This window comes from Acomys minous, assembly GCF_964271855.1.
Source record: "Acomys minous genome assembly, chromosome: 1".
NCBI lineage: Eukaryota > Metazoa > Chordata > Mammalia > Rodentia > Muridae > Acomys > Acomys minous.
In genome coordinates this window covers 39,496,587-39,513,095 of record NC_140483.1, presented here as the reverse complement: position 1 = coordinate 39,513,095, position 16,509 = coordinate 39,496,587, and the positions used below count along the sequence as shown (strand labels likewise).

The 16,509-nt window shown below is 46.3% G+C and overlaps 1 protein-coding gene and 1 pseudogene across 2 annotated transcripts in view; both read right to left on the bottom strand.

The window, feature by feature from the left end:
- Window positions 1–1,511: 1,511 nt before the first annotated feature.
- LAMC2 (laminin subunit gamma 2) overlaps window positions 1,512–16,509 on the bottom strand; it is a 65,766-nt gene continuing 50,768 nt past the window's right edge. Inside the window, exons 15-23 of the mRNA XM_084792168.1 lie at window positions 14,896–14,975; window positions 13,415–13,564; window positions 11,004–11,148; window positions 10,007–10,156; window positions 9,374–9,488; window positions 8,187–8,386; window positions 5,899–6,057; window positions 5,708–5,807; window positions 1,512–2,703 (exon numbers count right to left, since the gene is read on the bottom strand). Coding sequence (XP_084648294.1) covers window positions 2,450–2,703; window positions 5,708–5,807; window positions 5,899–6,057; window positions 8,187–8,386; window positions 9,374–9,488; window positions 10,007–10,156; window positions 11,004–11,148; window positions 13,415–13,564; window positions 14,896–14,975 — 1,353 coding nt within the window. The 3' untranslated portion in view covers window positions 1,512–2,449. The remainder of the gene's footprint in view (window positions 2,704–5,707; window positions 5,808–5,898; window positions 6,058–8,186; window positions 8,387–9,373; window positions 9,489–10,006; window positions 10,157–11,003; window positions 11,149–13,414; window positions 13,565–14,895; window positions 14,976–16,509) is intronic.
- On the bottom strand, window positions 12,217–13,235 carry LOC311596838 (large ribosomal subunit protein uL18-like; annotated as a pseudogene). Its single transcript has 2 exons — window positions 13,183–13,235; window positions 12,217–13,050 (listed from the first exon to the last, which is right to left on the bottom strand). The product of its transcript is annotated as a large ribosomal subunit protein uL18-like (transcript).

Genomic DNA, 16,509 nt, shown 5'->3' with positions numbered 1-16,509 from the left:
TCAGATCAGGACTAGCTCTAGGCTCGGAGTAAACTACTTCTCAGCCATAGTTTTTCTTCTCCTTAAAGCCAGTTTTCAGGGTCTCAAAAACAAAGGCGGCATTTCTATCCCAGAAGTCCAGTCACTTTTCACTACCCATCTCTAGTGAGATCAGTGCCACTTGCCAAGGAAGACATCCTTATAAACTTTTTTTTTTTTTTTGAGACATGGTCTCCTGTATCCCAGGCCAGCCCCAAACTCACTCTGTAGCCGAGAATGATATTTCTTGGTCCTCTTGTCCCCACCTTCAGAGTCCTGGGATCTCAGCTGTGTGACCATAGCCTGTTTGGTTTCTTTGGTGCTGGGGAGCAGATCCTGAACATTGTTCATGCTAGGCAGGAACTCTACCAACTGAACTACATCTCCACCCTAATTCTCATAAGTTTCTTAGCCATCATCCAGTGGTGGAACCTTTATGATTTCAGAGGTAGAGCTAACCCAACAGTGTGTACTCCTCTTTCATAGTGTAGACTTGTCACTGAAAAATGGCTTTCTTTCAAGGAACCCCTGGAAATTTATAATAATATGGGCTTGGAAAAAAAAATAGAGCTTAAGGCCTCCCCATCCTGGCCTACAAAGGCTTCCCAGGTGTGTCATTTCTGTTCTTTGTCTTCCTCCACCTCCCAAAGCCGTTTTAGAAATCATGTATTACAAATGGTAGGGCTTAAATTACTGCAGGAAGTTTGCATGCTAAGATAGAATTATCAGACTACTTCCATGAAGGGCCAAGTCATCAGACCTCTCAGAACTTAGGGGTCACGGTAAACAAAGCAGAGTCAGCTCCTCAGCTCCCTGGGCAAAGGACAACTTAGACTTTAACTTACTGAATTGTGACTTATCGGACAGCATAAACTACTGATTTCACCCTTATTGTATAGTAGATGAAAAAGAGCAAGAACATTAATTATAGCTTCCACCCAGTTTGGATTGTCCTAGAAAGAAATCTTCATGCTTAGGATGCAGCATCATCTAAATCTTAAGAGATGCTCTCACAGTTGGAAAGGGCAAAGTAGGGCTCAGAGGAATTGAAGATGCTAACTCTAGAGCCATCAACATTAGGAGAGGATGTTCACACCCAATGTGCTTCCATCCCAGACCAAGAGTTTAATAAAATCAGAATCTCTTCTCCAGCATCTAACACTCCTTCTTTATTTAATACATATCCATGAAAGGATGAGGGAATGCAGAGTGAAACAGTATGGAAGTCTTCCAAGCTGAGTTGCAAGTGACTCGGGCTCCTTGGGCAATCCCCACTGGTCTTGCCCTGATGCAAGCATCTGTTGCAACTGTCTGTTGTGGGAAGAGGCGGAGGGAGCGGATGGAACACAGAAAGCGTGGACAACCCAGAGCGAGTTCAGTTTGCCCTCACTCAAGCACCTCCATGGGGCTGTCTTGCAACACACGTTCTACCGAGAAAAGAGGTTTCAAACCCAAGGGCGACTGCAATAAATGCCACTCGCAATGGACAAGGCTTGGGAGTTTCCATTTATTACTTTTAATGTTTGTCCTTCTCACTAGACAGTCAATTCCACGAGGGTAGATAATGTCGGTACCGTTCCACTCACCCCTGGCACATAGTAGGGACTCAATAAATACGTGTTAGAAGGATGGATTATCCCTGATGTAGGGAAAGAGAGAAAAGACACAACACTCAGATGTATATGAGCTTTAGTGTTTGTAAAGGAGGATTGGATTAAGATGAATATATCTTTTAGATAATTCTATTTCCTTTAATGCCCAAGACACATTTTCTTATATTACTCTGAAACTCAAAGGAAATAATTTCCCAAAGATTGCTTGGCTGGTTTAAAAAAAAAATGCTTTCATAAAAATACAGTCTCTAAGTTGTTCTGGAAAAAGGATGCCACACCCAGGCCGAGAGCATGAAGGTAAGAGGGTGGCAGCAGGCACCATTGCTCCAGGTCCTAGGCCCACCATATCTAACAGCACTCAGCTTGAAAGTAGAGGACATACTTGTGTACTGGGTAGGCAGTGGAGAAAATCTGGTCAACAAGAACTTATAGTGGGTAAAGCAAGAATGCTTTACTGGCCACAGTGGGATTAGATTTCCTGTCCTGACATACGCTGCAGAACTTTTTTCTATCCCAGGACTCAGTTTAGGACTGTTCTGAGGTCAACATTTGTTGGTGCAGTTGGTTCCCCGATCGGTCTCATATCCAATGCTGTCCGCCTCATTGTCAGCCAGCATCAGGGAGCAAACAGTACCATATTGGTACAGGAAGACATCCACGTACCCACGGGTCACCAGGGATGGAACTGGGTCTGAGAGACCTGCAACAAACCCATTAAACATCTTCAAATATCCTGAGCCCAGCCCATCCGCATGAGATGGCTCCTGACCCCTGAGGTCTGTGTCCCTCACCGCAGCGGACCAATCTCTATGGCAGCTTCACTGTTGCTCAAGAGCCTGAGTATTGTAGCAGCCTGGGGGCAGGTTGTCTCGAATGTTCTCCAGGTTCTTCACATCAGCCAGAATCCCATCTATGCTTGTCTCCAGCAGATGGAGGTGGTTTCTCTGTCGCCGCGCCCTCTCCTCCAGCTCAGACATCAAGGGCCGCAGCCGGCTGTTGATCTGGGTCTTGGCTCGGAACAGCTCCTGTTCTAACAACAGCAGCCCTTCCTCGTCCACACTGCCAGGCTGCTCTATTTAAGGGAACAAGGGAGGTGTTAATCGCTGTGGTGAGCTCACATGTACACTTCTGAAATCTTAACAAATTCTTTGTGTGTGTGTGTGGATTTTGGAGACATCGTTTCTCTGTAGCCCTGGCTGTCCTGGAACTCTCTTTGTAGACCAGGCTGGCCTTCGAATTTATAGAGATCCACCTCCCTCTGCCTCCTGAGTGCTGGGATTAAAGGCGTGCGCCACCATCGCCAGCTTTAACAAATTCTTGATTCCACATGCCCAAAGAAAACAGCATGCTATCTACTGAGATGGTTTTACTTTAAATTAAGAGCAATTCTTAATTTCTGAGAACACAGGCAAGCATTTGCACTGTGAACAACCTAGTTCTAGACTCAGAGCGCCGCCATGCAGCAATGAGGTAAGTTTGGAGTTCTATTGAGTCAAAATAACAGATGGTGCGGGAAGGGAAGGCTGAAGACTAGAGGGGCTGAGCACCATCTGAGGTCACTGCCTGACACAGCTCACCCCTGGCACCTGAACTAACTCCAAACAGGCTTTCTGTATCACTCTGAGGGAATGTCTTGCTGTTTTCTGTTAGGAGACCTTTTAGAAACAGGCTGAGCGTCAGGGTTTACAGAGGCCAAGATACGCTCAGCTATTCAGGGGATGGCGTCCAGCTGCTGGAGAATGGTGTGAGACTTCATTTTGGCTTGAAACAGTGGGGACCTGGCTAGGTGTCTGTTTATTTCCAATGGCAAATGTCACTGTGTTTATTCAGGTATATTCTACCCACATACTATATAAAGCCTATGTCAACATGAGGGTGCTTAGCCATATATATTTAGTTCAAGTGGATTTGAACAGCTTCCGGTGACTTCACACTCAAGGTTGCCTCACATATCTGAGTTGCTGTGATAGGACTTGCTTTCTCCTAATATTTTAAAGTCTCTCTCTCTCTCTCTCTCTCTCTCTCTCTCTCATGTGTGTGTGTTTGTGTGTGTGTGTGTGTGTGTGTGTGTGTGTGTGCGTGCGCGCGCATACGCACGCACATGCCACAGACACGTGTAAAGGTCAGAGGAAAACGTGTGAGAGTCAATTCTCTCAAGTCCAGAGCTAGTGTTTAAATGCATGAACTAATTGTACTTAATGAGTTACTATCCCAAAACTCAAGAGAGCGCTAGAGCAGAAATTATACCACGATGAAACTGTTAACTCTTCATAGCAAAATTCAAGAATTCGGGGTTCCATGACAAGCACGGACAGTTAAAGTTTGGGGATGAAATAACACCTGTAGGGGAAGCCACATTCAGTGTGAACCCTGCCCCACAGTTTGCCTTGCGCTAGGCAGCCTTAGTTTGTCTTCCTATGAAGCAAAAGAATAAAAGTCCATCTCCCAGAATGCTAGCAAGACTTAAATGGCTGTGCCATGAGAGCTCCTGGCACAGTACCTGACATATAGTAAACGCTTTGCAGTTCCCACTACCCTCCCTCCTACTTATTTTCCCTTTAAAGGCTCCATTAATTTCATTACCATTTTTAGAATGCTAAGCCACGCTGCTAAAATCTCAACTGAGGAGAGATTGTATCTTTAATCTTTAGAGGACATCTTACTCTCCAGGCTCACTGGATCACAAACAGACCCATTAGCGTAACAACACAGATGATTCTGCCTTCTCGGTCAGTGTGATGGTAATTCTCTACCAGGCAATCTGGGGTTGGGGTTGTTCTACTGAACTGGTGAGGCACAGCTAAGGCTTCTCCTGGATGTCATGGCGATATGGGGCCCAGTTCCTATTCCCTGACCACTACAGTCTCCATTGACGAGGGCCCTCTATTAACTACTTAAAGTTAGACTTTAAATTTTTGAAAATGAAGTGTGTGTGTGTATGTGTGTGTGTGTGTGGTGTCTATGTGTGCAGGTGCCTGTGGAAGCCAGAAAGGGTATCAGATGGCCCTGGAGTAACAGATGCCTATGCACTGCCCAACATGGGTACTAGGAACCAAAATGGGATCCTCTGGAAGAACAAGCAGCAAGTGTTGCTAGACAGCGAGCCATCATCACTCCAGCTCCCAGATTCAGACTGTTGACTAAGGTCAGTTAATTAATTCTTTGGGGAACAACTATGGGAAAACCTGATTCCTCACCATAGTGTGCCAGTAAATCTATTATACCCTAAAATTTGCAGTGTCTCCCAGTATCCCCTGCTCTTTGGATATTTCCCCTGGGTGTCTATCCAGGAGGCTCTTGTTTGCCCAGTTGGTCATAGCAGGTTATAGGCTTGTCTTGGGAGGAACAACATCAGATTCAGCAGATATGGGAGTTTTTTCTTCCACACTTTTCCTGTCCCTGGGTCTACTGCCTCGTAGCTGCCTCCTGCTGGCTTGTTGGGCTTTCAACAGCTCCCTAGGTGGTATTCATTCTCTGCCTTTGTTTTTTTTGTTTGTTTGTTTTGTTTTTTTGAGACAGGGTCTCTCTGTGTAGCCTTGGCTGTCCTGGACTTGCTTTGTAGACCAGGTTGGCCTTGAACTCACAGTGATCCGCCTGTCTCTGCCTCCCGTGTGCTGGGATTAAAGGCGTGTGCCACCACTGCCTGGCTATTCTCTGCCTCTCTCTAAATTCCCCTGCCTAGAGCAATGCTGATGTTACTCTCCAGCTTAAAACTGCCCGGGGCAGGGGTGGGGTGGAGTGGTGGAGGGGTGGGGTGAGGGAGGGCAGGCAGGGAGGGACCTCAGGATCAAGACCAAACTCCTTAGCAGGACCCTCCAGCTGACCAGTCCTCTGGGAGGTTCCTGGGACACACCCAGTTCTCTGACTCACAGACCTTTACTTCCAGATACAACAAGTACTCCATGACTCATCTTAGAGTTGTTTTACCAACAGAGAAAACGTAAAGTGTCTGGGCCCTGAGACAAAGCAGATTGCCAGATGTTCTTAGGGAAAACTGACACCCCCATCAATCAGGACTAAGAACACTGAGTCTTCTGGGAAGTCCCTGGGTGAAAAGCTGAGGATGCCGCACAGACCTATCAGGTGTAGGATGCTGTCCAGTGTGTCGAGCGTGTCTTGGATGGTAACTCCGGCACTTTTGGCTCTGGCATCAGCTTGCTGGGCTTCCGTAATCACCTGAGGACAAGTGAGTACAAAGGTGTCTGAGAGGTTATTTTTGTCTGGGCAATTTTAAAGAGAGCTCACGTGGGAAGAAGCCATCACTCACCAGCTGCACTGAGTCTTTATCTGCGTCAAACTCCAGCTCCTTCCTGGCCAGCTCTCCCTGCACCTCTCTCATCTCACTCTTCAGAGTGGCCAGTCCCTTTTCCATGGCCAAAGCCCCATCTGCTGTCACATTGGCTTCCAGGTTCAGACTCCTTATCTCCTGGGAGAATAAAAGGAGGCCAGGGACGGAAGGAGAGAGAGGGTGAGGCTCAAAACTTCCCAAGGACAAATGTAGAAAAACTACAGCTGCAGCCTGGCTCTGATGGAGTTCGTCAGATGAACAATGAGAGAGTCAGACTTGAGGACACTCCCTTCCCCAGGCCAGGCCTCAAGCAAGTTAGTTCTAGGCTAGCTCTCTAGAGACTAGGAGGGCCAATGCAGAAATACTGTTTCCTTTTAGTGCAGTGCTTAGAAAGAAAAGTTTTACCACAATCAGGAAAGCGTCTGGGAAAATCCAGAGGACAAGAAACATCATGCTCTGTCGTGGTCCTTTACTGCCCTGGTCTTTGGAACAACTTTACAAGGATTTCCCCAAGACAGTTGGGCTTAGAGTTTAGCTAGAGAGGTAGGGTTTTGTCTTCGCTAGGGAAAGGCTCATCAACACCTTCATCATTAAGCTACAATCAAACAATCACAGGAATCTTTATGCTAGATGCAGCATAAAGGAAGGGACATGAAACTGGCCTCAAGGGAAATCAGAAATTATTTTTGTAGGTTACCGAGCGGTCTGAAAGTGAGGTCAAATAGTCTGGATACCATGAGCTCCCTCTGGGCTTTCTGGAGTGGTACCAGCTCTCGAGATGCTGTGCTTAAGTGAGAAGGGGCTGTCTCTTAGCCAAGAAGCATTCCTTCCACTGTAGCTGGTGATGTGGGCTCTAAGCAAAGTGCAGCCGGTTACCCCAGTTCCCCAAGTGCACTTTCAAGCAAGGCGCTAGGTCTTTATCTCTGTTCCTAGCACCAAGCATACTCAGTGGAAGACAGAATGAAACAAGGAGGCTGAGCTCAGACATCGGGTACAGAAGCTCTAGAGCCCCAGGATTTCATACCGAGAATCAAAGCACTCATGACAACTGGTACAAGTTCAATTTAGCACCTAAAACAGATGCTGAAGCCCCAAGGGATAGGGATGTTTCTCTGAGGCAGAGACCTTACCCAGCGTGAGCAAGGATACGAGCCTTTGTCCCTCAACTCACAGGGTGACCTTATCTGAAAACTGGCTGTTGTAAATATCTTCTTCTCCTCTTCCTTCTCCTCCTCCTTCTTTTCCTCTTCCTCCTCTTCTCCTCCTCCTTCTTCTGTTTTTTGTTTGTTTTTGTTTTGTTTTTCAAGACATGGTTTCTCTGTGTGTATCCCTGGCAGTCCTAGAACTTGCTTTCTAGACCAGGCTGGCCCTTAACTCATAGAGATCCACCTGCCTCTGCCTCTGCCTCTGCCTTCTGAGTGTTGAGATTAAAGGCTCTTGGCACCATCGCCTGGTTTGATTGATTGTCTTCTTATAAGAGGAGATTGAGCCAGGCAGTGGTGGCACACACCTTTAATCCCAGCACTTGGGAGGGAGAGGCAGGTGGATCTCTGTGAGTTTGAGGCCAGCCTGGTCTACAAAGCAAGTTCCAAGACAGTCGGGGCTACACACAGAGAAACCCTGTCTCAAAACACAAGAAGGAGGAGGAGGAAGAGGAGGAGGAAGAGGTGGGGAGTGAGATTTGAACACAGTGGTCAACCTAGGCTACATAGTGAGGCCATGTCTTAAAGAAGATGATGATGAAGAAGAGGGAGAGGAAGAAGAGAGGGAGGAAAGGGGATAAGGAGGGAGAAAGGGAAAAGGAAGGGGGAAGAGATGACAGAGGACTCATGGGATCACACAAGCAGAGAGTAGACTGACAGAGCTGTGAGCAAGGGAAGACCAAAGATTGCCTGCCATCCTCAGCAGCCAGGAAGAGGGATGGAAGAGCTCTCCCTGGAGACGCCAGGAGTGCAGCCCTGCCAACTCTCTAAGTTTGGATTCCAGCCTCTAGAATGATGAGAAAGTCATTTCCGTTTTTCACAGCATTTTCTGATAGCAGCCTTAGAAACCCCCAGGGTAACCAACTGTGGATGGTTCCTACAGTGCTGAATGTGGTGTGTTAGCTGCTAGCCAGTGACTGAAGCCATCCAGCTGAAGGGTGAGACTGCTGTAGACCATCAGGACTCTGAGCAGTAGGGGTTGAACTGAGCTGAAGCTTTCTCTCCCTGAGGCAATGTGGTGTTGGGCACTGCCGGTGAGAGCCCGGATAGTCACAGCTTCTTTACCTGCTCTATCTCGCCGGTGATCTCCAGGGCCTCGCTAGCTGCATTCTTTGCCCGTTGGGTGTCAGCAGCGGCGCTCCCCAGGGCTGTTTCTGCTTGCTGGGTCTTGTCACTGGCATCTACAACCTTTTGGCTAATATAAGTGAGTCTCTTCATGGCCTCTTCAGCCTCTCCTTTTCTATCTTCAACCTGAAGATCAAATTCTGAAATGAAGAAAAAAAACCCCACAAAATTATTGCCACAGAGACAAGGACTGTACATTACTACTGAATAAGAGAGCCTGATGTTTTGAGGAAAAATTCCTGAAAGAGGATAATTATTGGCTAAAGGTGGAGATGTGGGGTGTTGTGGCTGGGATTACTAGTTCTTTCCCAAGAGAAAGAATCTCAAGTGAGGTATTGGAGGAGCCATTGACAGTCAGCCTGTCCTGGGTCCCCACCACTGCAAAGATTTCAACACACAAAGTGGCAAAGTGGGCAAAGAACAGGTAATTCTCCAAAGCCAGAAGATCTAAGGCCAAGCCTGAATACAATGAGCAGAGTTGGGGTGTCTTCACAGAGCTGGGGTATAGTCTCAGAGTTAGGAGTATGGCCACAGAGTTGGGGTGTGGTCACAGAGTTGGGGATGTGGTCACAGAGTTCAGAGCTTGGTCATAGAGTTGGGGTGCTGTCACAACAGGTACAGAGGGACTTTGTATGAAGAGAATCCCAAGACTTTAGAGATGTTTCTTTCTCTCTTGTTTGTTAGTGAATAATGCTGAAATTTAAACCAAATGACTTCAAGGCACACCCCAAACCCCTGGGAACCACATGTCATTACCTCAGAGCAACCATACTGGAACCAATGAGGCCATCCAAGAAAAGGAAAATATCAACACAGTAGTGATATACTGGATGAGAAAGAACTTAGAGATCTCCTTAAGGAGGACACAAGAATCTAGAAAGGTCCCACAAAGAACTTAACCTGGTAAAAGGGTACAGTAAGGATCAGAACTCAAGACTCCTGGCACTGGGGGAATTAACCTCCATTACCTACATCAAGTATGAGTGAGATCATTATTACCTTAGAAAGATAGTGACTAAGCAGCTATTAATAACCCAACACAGCCACCACTTACGGAGGTAAATGAGGACTTCAGTGAGTCATCAGTGCACCTTTAAAACTGCCACCCTGGGTATCACAGCACTAACCTCTGAGGTTCTTCAAGATATTCTCAACTTCATAAAAAGTGGCGTTGCCCATACTCAGTGCTTCTTGGGCTCTGCTCTTAGCAAGGTTGGCACGGGAAAGCAGTTGCTCTGAAGTCTGGAAATAGCCAGAACAAGCTTAGAATAAGTGCATTCCTGCTAACAAAATCACCCTGACACAACTTCTCCGTGACACAGAGTGCTGTGACTCACCCCAGTCTAAGGGTGCTGGAGCAGGGCCCTCTAGCTACACTCCAACCAGGAACAAAGTTTGTAAGTCAACAATCTACGCCTTTTAGAGGAGAGTCTCCGACTCTTTCCACCACCAGGGGTGGGAATAGTTTTGCAAATCACAATGGTAAACATTAGGTATTTCCTAGTGTTTAAACTAGGGCATAGTTTAAACCTCGAAACCAAGATAGTAGACAGACTTGGACCAGATGAGACCTAGATGGCCAGGGTCCTTTTCCTAGGTCCAAATGCTGATTCAGTGGGCACGGCTAATTCCATCAAAACTCCAATCTTGGTTACTCCTTGGTTACCTGGTAACCTTCGGAGGGTTTCTGGTAGTGACTCTGGCCATCTTCACTTGCATAGCCAGCATTCTGACCAAGTGAAGGGATTAACAGAGGGTACCTGTCTCCTGTCCTTTCCAGTCTGTAAGAGCTGCTGTGTTTCTTTTTCCCAGTTCCCCAGATTGTTTCGCACACGTGTGAACGCATCCATTTGTCTGGTCACCAGGTTTGAGAGAGAATCAGCTTTCTGTCTGATCCTCTTTGCTTCCACCTGTGGGCACACAGATAGGAACGAGTCTGATGGTCTGCTTCCACGCTATCACACCAGCTTCATGACCTGTTGTCACCATTTGAAAACAGTGGCCAGCCTTAAGAAGCCAAGAAAGCGGACACTGGCCCTCAAGACCCAAAGCATACCAGAAATAAGACAGGGTGCCAAAGAGAGGCAGGCAGTAGGTCTCCCAAGAAAATAGTAAGTTTTGTCTCTGCTCTTTAAAAACATTCTCTTTAAAACAATTATTTTATCTATTCATGGAGTGTATCTCTATGGGGAATCACTGTCTTTAGCTGTATATATGCAGATGAACTTAGTTCTGCAAGGTTGCGGTAACTAAGGAGATCAATGGTGGAAAAAGAAATGCAAACCTTTTGATAGCAAAGTCTTCTTGTTGGCAATAAAGAGAAATGTATCAGATTCCATAATGATTTCCCACTGGTTTCAATTTGAGGGTCCCCAGAACTGGGGAGGAGATAGAAAACTTTCCTCCGCTAACACGTTCAAGATTAAACATCCAAGTCCCTTTGCCTTTCAGAGTCAGGTGGGATCAAGAACAAGGTATTGGATGGTGGAAAGCACCTGTGTTCTTTCTCCCTACCACAAAGCCCGAAGTCAGTGCTATGGTTTGAATATGAGTCATCACCCATGTGTTAAGCTAAAGAAACCCTTTCTTCTAATAAGTCAGTTGCCTTAGATACTGCATTACAGTCACGTGATGTCGACTGACATGGTCAAAGTGGAGGAGAAGCCGAAAGGTTGGATGCTGTTATGAAATCCCTAGAGAAGGACGTCTTCATGGCCATGTGTCTGCGCGTCGTGAGCACAGGATGAGCGGCCTCACCTGAAAGGACAGATCATTGATTCCCTGAAGCTGAGATGCTGAATCCAGGAGGCGGAGACTGTGCTGATAAGACCTATCAGCTTCAGTGTTGGCTTGGGTGCCTTCCCTCGACAGCTGCTGGGCCAGGGACTTGGTTTTCTCTAATCTGTAGGGAGGAAAAGTAGATGGTCAATAATAATGATAATAATAATAATAAAAATAGTAATAGTGCACGGCAAACCTTGAAAACTTACTATTTATTTATTTATTTATTTATTTATTTATTTATTTATTATTTATTTGGGACAGGGTCTCATGACATAGATTTGGCTGGCCAGAAACTTACTGCAATCCTCCTGCCTCTGCCTCCGAGAACTAGGATTGCAGGTATGCACAACCACATGTGGCAGAATGTATTCTTTGTACAGAAGCAAAAATTCATCCTATTGTCTAAAAAATATGTACTTGGGCCAGGCATGATTATCAAAGAGTTCAGGAGGCAGAGACAAGTAGATCTCTGTGAGTTCAAGACCAGCCTGGTCTACACAGTAAGTTGTAAGCCAGCAAGGGCTACAAAGGGACTCACATTCCATCCCCCTCTCTCACTCTTCGTCTGTGTACAAGCAGTTAGAGTAAAGCCGGATAAACAAGCGAGGTTATATGTTTGATATGTGACTCTCCCTACAATCGAAATACAACCCTTATAAGCTTGTATAGGTTTGATAAGAGAACAACTCAAGCTTCCCAATGACTGATAATATAAATGTTATTTTTCTGTTGCCAGCCCTGTCACATGGGTTTATATATGCCTCCATAAACCAGAGGGGGACCATCTCTCCCTGTATTGTCATGTCTCAGTCAGAACATAAGTTTACCACAACCTTTGTTTTATTAGTCTTAAAAATGTTTACTTTCCTCAAAGTCACATTCATTCTCTCGCCCCTATTATTTATGTTCTGTTGTTATTATTATTACTATTTATCCTTGATCAACAAGTTTATTTATTTATTTATTTTTGGGTTTTTGTTTTTGTTGTTTGTTTGTTTTTTTGGGATAGGGTTTCTCTGTGTAGCCTTGGCTGTCCTGGACTCACTTTGTAGACCAGGCTAGATTACAGGCATGTGCCATCATGCCCCAGGCTAGTTTATTATCTTTATTTTAAAAGGGGAAGGGGGCTGGAGAGATGGCTCAGAGGTTAAGAGCACTGCCTGCTCTTCCAAAGGTCCTGAGTTTGATTCCCAGCAACCACGTGGTGGCTCACAACCATCTATAATGCGATCCGGTGCCCTTTTCTGGTGTACAGGCATACATGCAAGCAGAACACTGTATATATAATAATAAATAAATACATCTTAAAAAACAAACAAATGAACAACTTCATAGAAAATGGCATTAGCTCTCAGCAGCCTGCTCCTGAGCTCTGAGGAAGCCTGCCTTATTCTGAGCGCCTGATCTTTCTTCTGGGAAAGGGGCATTTTAGCATGGTTCCACCTCCCCTTCTCCATTTCTCTCTGGGCTTTTCCCCTCCCATAGGCTGGATCCTGTCGGGTTGCAGTGTAAGCCTTCTTATACATCTCCATTATGTCTGGAGCTCATTGTGCGCTGAGGGAACTGTTTCCTATAAGCATCCTTGTCTTCCCCCATTAGGTAATGTATGCAGTCTGCGACATTCTGACCCACGCCGTGCTTCCGACGCACTTCTGCATTGAACTCGCTTTCAGAGTCATAGCTGGGGAACTGTTTGGTACCGTGAGGCATAGACTAGCCTCCATCCACAGCTCCCTTCATAGCCCCCAAAACTTTATTGCCAGTTGCAGTTTGGACAGGACCTGCATCCAAATAGCAAACAAAGGCACCACCAGGCTGACCATCAATGCCTTCCACACTGTATTCATCTCCAGTCACCTCCACTTGGCCTTCATACGTCTCGTCCATGCCAAACCTATTGGGAAGCCTGGGGGCCAGCAACAGGCCAGTACAATAGGCTGCAGCCTAATTTGGCAGGCCATCTTTCACACTGTATTTTGGTAGTCAATGTACATGTGCCGTGCAGACTGCCATATCCCTTCTATGCAGGCACACGTAGTCTGACAAATGAGAACTCTATTTGGGTGTGTTGGCTTTATTTTTTGTCCTGGATCATCAACTGTTTCTCGGCATCGTAGTTGGCTCTACCCTCTTACTGCCTTCTCAATCTCACTTGCTTTCTCTTAAAGGAAATACCTTATTCTTGACAAGTTTCCCAGCACCCATCCTGAAGAACAGAAACCCACACAGCCCTCCCTCTCATTGTTAATGTATAGTTTCAGAGTAATGTGGTGCCCCTCAAGTATGGTTTGCATCACACACACACACACACACACACACACACACACACACACACACACAATCAGCTTTTGTAGCCACCCAGATGAGGACCGGGTCGAACATACTTTCCTATAAGTCCTTGCACCACGGAGCTGTCTGGGATGCCGCTTCCACTTCCTCCACTCAGAGCCTTGCGTGCCAATGAGAGCGCTTGTTTGGAATAGGCCTCAGTTTCCCTTGTTAGTTGCTTCATTGTGTTAGCCGACTCAGAATGGCTGAAGACATTAAAGATAAAGAATTAGGGCTTTCATGGAAAAATCAGCATAGGTCACTACACAAATCTTTCTTGCAGACACAGAAGAAGGAGAAGGAGAAGGAGAAGGAGAAGAGGAAGAAGAAAGGAAGCGGTTTGGCTTATAAAAGCCAAATAGAGCCCACTTGAATGCATGGGATTAGAGGGACTATCAAGAAGCAGGAGTTTAGGCTGGGCGTGGTGGTGCACGCCTTTAATCCCAACACTCAGGAGGCCGAGGCAGGTGGCTCGCTGAGAGTTCAAGGCCATCCTGGTCTACAAAGCAAGTCCAGGACAGCCAAGGCTACACAGAGAATCCTTGTCTCGAAAAAAACGGACAAAAACAAAAACAAAAACCAAAGCAGGCATTCTTGAGATTAAGCCTCACATTGCTGCCCTTCAGTGGGCATCTCCATTTATGCCATACACAGAGAAGGTATGGAGAGAGTGGGCGGAGTTGGCTCAGAGTGACAGACCATTGTGTTATAAGCTGTTTCCCCGAAAGCAGAATCCTCGAGATCTTACTCATGCAGAGTCCAGCTCCCTACTCACTACCCTGGAACTTTATAGAGTGGGCCTACAACTAAGGGGGCAAAGCCGGTCCATGAAAGTCTCCTATAAACTTCTGATCTCCTGGTTCTAGGAAGTAGCATTCAAACAACAAAAATGGGAGCTCAGGAGGCAGCTCGTGCTACAAAAAAACCCAGAAGCCAGCCCCTCTGAGGATTCAATTCCACCTGAGATTAGCAAAGCCTGTCATTCCGCCTAGCAACGCTTTTGAACATAGTAGGGTTGATAGTGAAAAGCCAGGACCAAGGGCCCGCCTAGCAATGCTTTTGAATGTGGTAGTATTGATATTGAGAAACCAGGACCAAGGGTGCTGCCTGTCATCTGTGGGGTCCTGCAGAGCCAGTTTCCATGGGGAAGGTCCCTCTGTGCACTCAGCCCTCACAAGCAAGCAAACAACTGGTTGCCTCTTGTCCTCAGGCCTGGTGTGGGAGTTGAGGAGTCCCTGAAAGCTGCAAACACCGGTTTCCAGCAGCTGATTCATTTCATGCGGCCAGAAGACTCTCATCGAACATGTACTAAAGCCATCTGTGCGTCATAGAGAGAGCTGGGAAAAGAACACTCTCACAGCCCCTGCCAAACGGCCTTGTGGACTGTCCACTGCCATACCCAGGATGCTAAGTGCTTCAAAACTGGCTTCGAGGCAGGGAAGGGCTGCAGAGGAGCCTGGAGGGCGGCAAACCCAGTGCCTGAGTCCTCAGTGTACCAGTCTTACCTGGAGCAGGGGTGCCAGGTATTGCTGCTTACCTGTCTGCCAATCTCGCGGCCTCCTGAGCCAGGCTTTTAAAGCCATTTGGCCCCACATAGTGCTCTGAGGAATGGATGTTCTATGGGGGAAAAGGGAAATCAGTTAAAGTTTCACACTTGACTCTAGAGCCTAAACAGAAGTATCACAAGGGCTTCTCACTAGCCACGTAAGAGTCCCTACCCTGACATGCCAAAGGTCCCTAGTCACCATGCTCACCCATAAGAAAGTGTGCATTGGCAAGAATAAAGCAGATATTCAATTTCAAAAGAAGACCATGAAGAGCTGGAGAGATGGCTCAGAGGTTTAAGAACATTGGCTGTTCTTCCAGAGGAGCCGGGGTCAATTTCCAGAACCCACATGGCAGCTCACAACTGTCTCTAACTCCAGTTCCAGGGAATCCAACAACCTCACATAGACATACATGCAGGCACAACACCAATGCACATTAAAAAAAAAAAAGAAGTCTATGTAAAATATAGATGACTCTAAAACTATGTTTCTCTCACTTGGTGGTGCATACTTGTAATACTTTTGAGGCAGAAGCAGGAAGATCATGATACTGAGGCTAGCCTGGGCTACATAGTAAGACCCTGCCTCAAAAAACCAGACATAGACAATATCAAGTAGTGTGTGTGTGTGTGTGTGTGTGTGTGTGTGTGTGTGTGTGTCACACGTACACACAGGCATAGTTGCCTGTATATACATGCATGAATGCCAGAGGTTGATCTTAAATGTCTTTCTTTTTACTTTCTACCTTATTTTTTGAGACTGGTCAGTGGTTCCCCGGGATGCTCCTGTCCCTGCCCTTGTTCCCAGCACTGGGATTACAGGCCTGTACCACCATCATGGCTTTTACTGGGTTATAGAGATCTGAACCAGGTCCCCCATGATGCCACTGCAAGCAATTTACAAACTAAACCATCTTCCCAGACCGGTGCGATAAGTTTTGACAATAGTTATGTAATAGTGATTGGACCATAGGAGGTTTCTTATTGATTTTTCTACAATAAACACTTTTCAAATGGGAATCAAAGCCATTTTAATGTGATTTCTTCACTATACTATCTGATTATCCTTCCGTTTCCTTTTTAATTTAATTTGTTGCTGTAGTTTTTGAGTCAGGGTTTCATACTTCCCAGGCTGGCCTCAAACTCTGAGCGGAGGCTGGCCTTGATCTCCTGTCCTCCTGCCTCCAGCAAACCCAGCTCGATTCCCTTCAGTCCTCTTGTTTTTTTCTTTGGGATGCTTTTGAGCCAGAAGCTCACTATATGTATAGAGGAGACTGACTTCGCAATTCTCCTGCCTGGGCCTCCTGGGCGCTAATCATAGGCATTGCCACTAGACCCAGTTATCCCACAGCCTCCAAACTCACTCATATAAGGGCCTCAATCATCTCTCCCGCTCCTACTGCGCCTCGAACTACATGAGGCGACTGTGCTGATTATACAGACACCAGTTCACGCCCCATGTCGTCATCAGACCCTCTCTTTCCATCTGTCTTCTCCCTTCCATTTTTACTTACTCATTAACTCATTTATTTTTTTTCCTCACCTATAGCAGCAGAGGAATATAGCAACTATATACTGCACTAGGGGATGAGAATACAAATATAA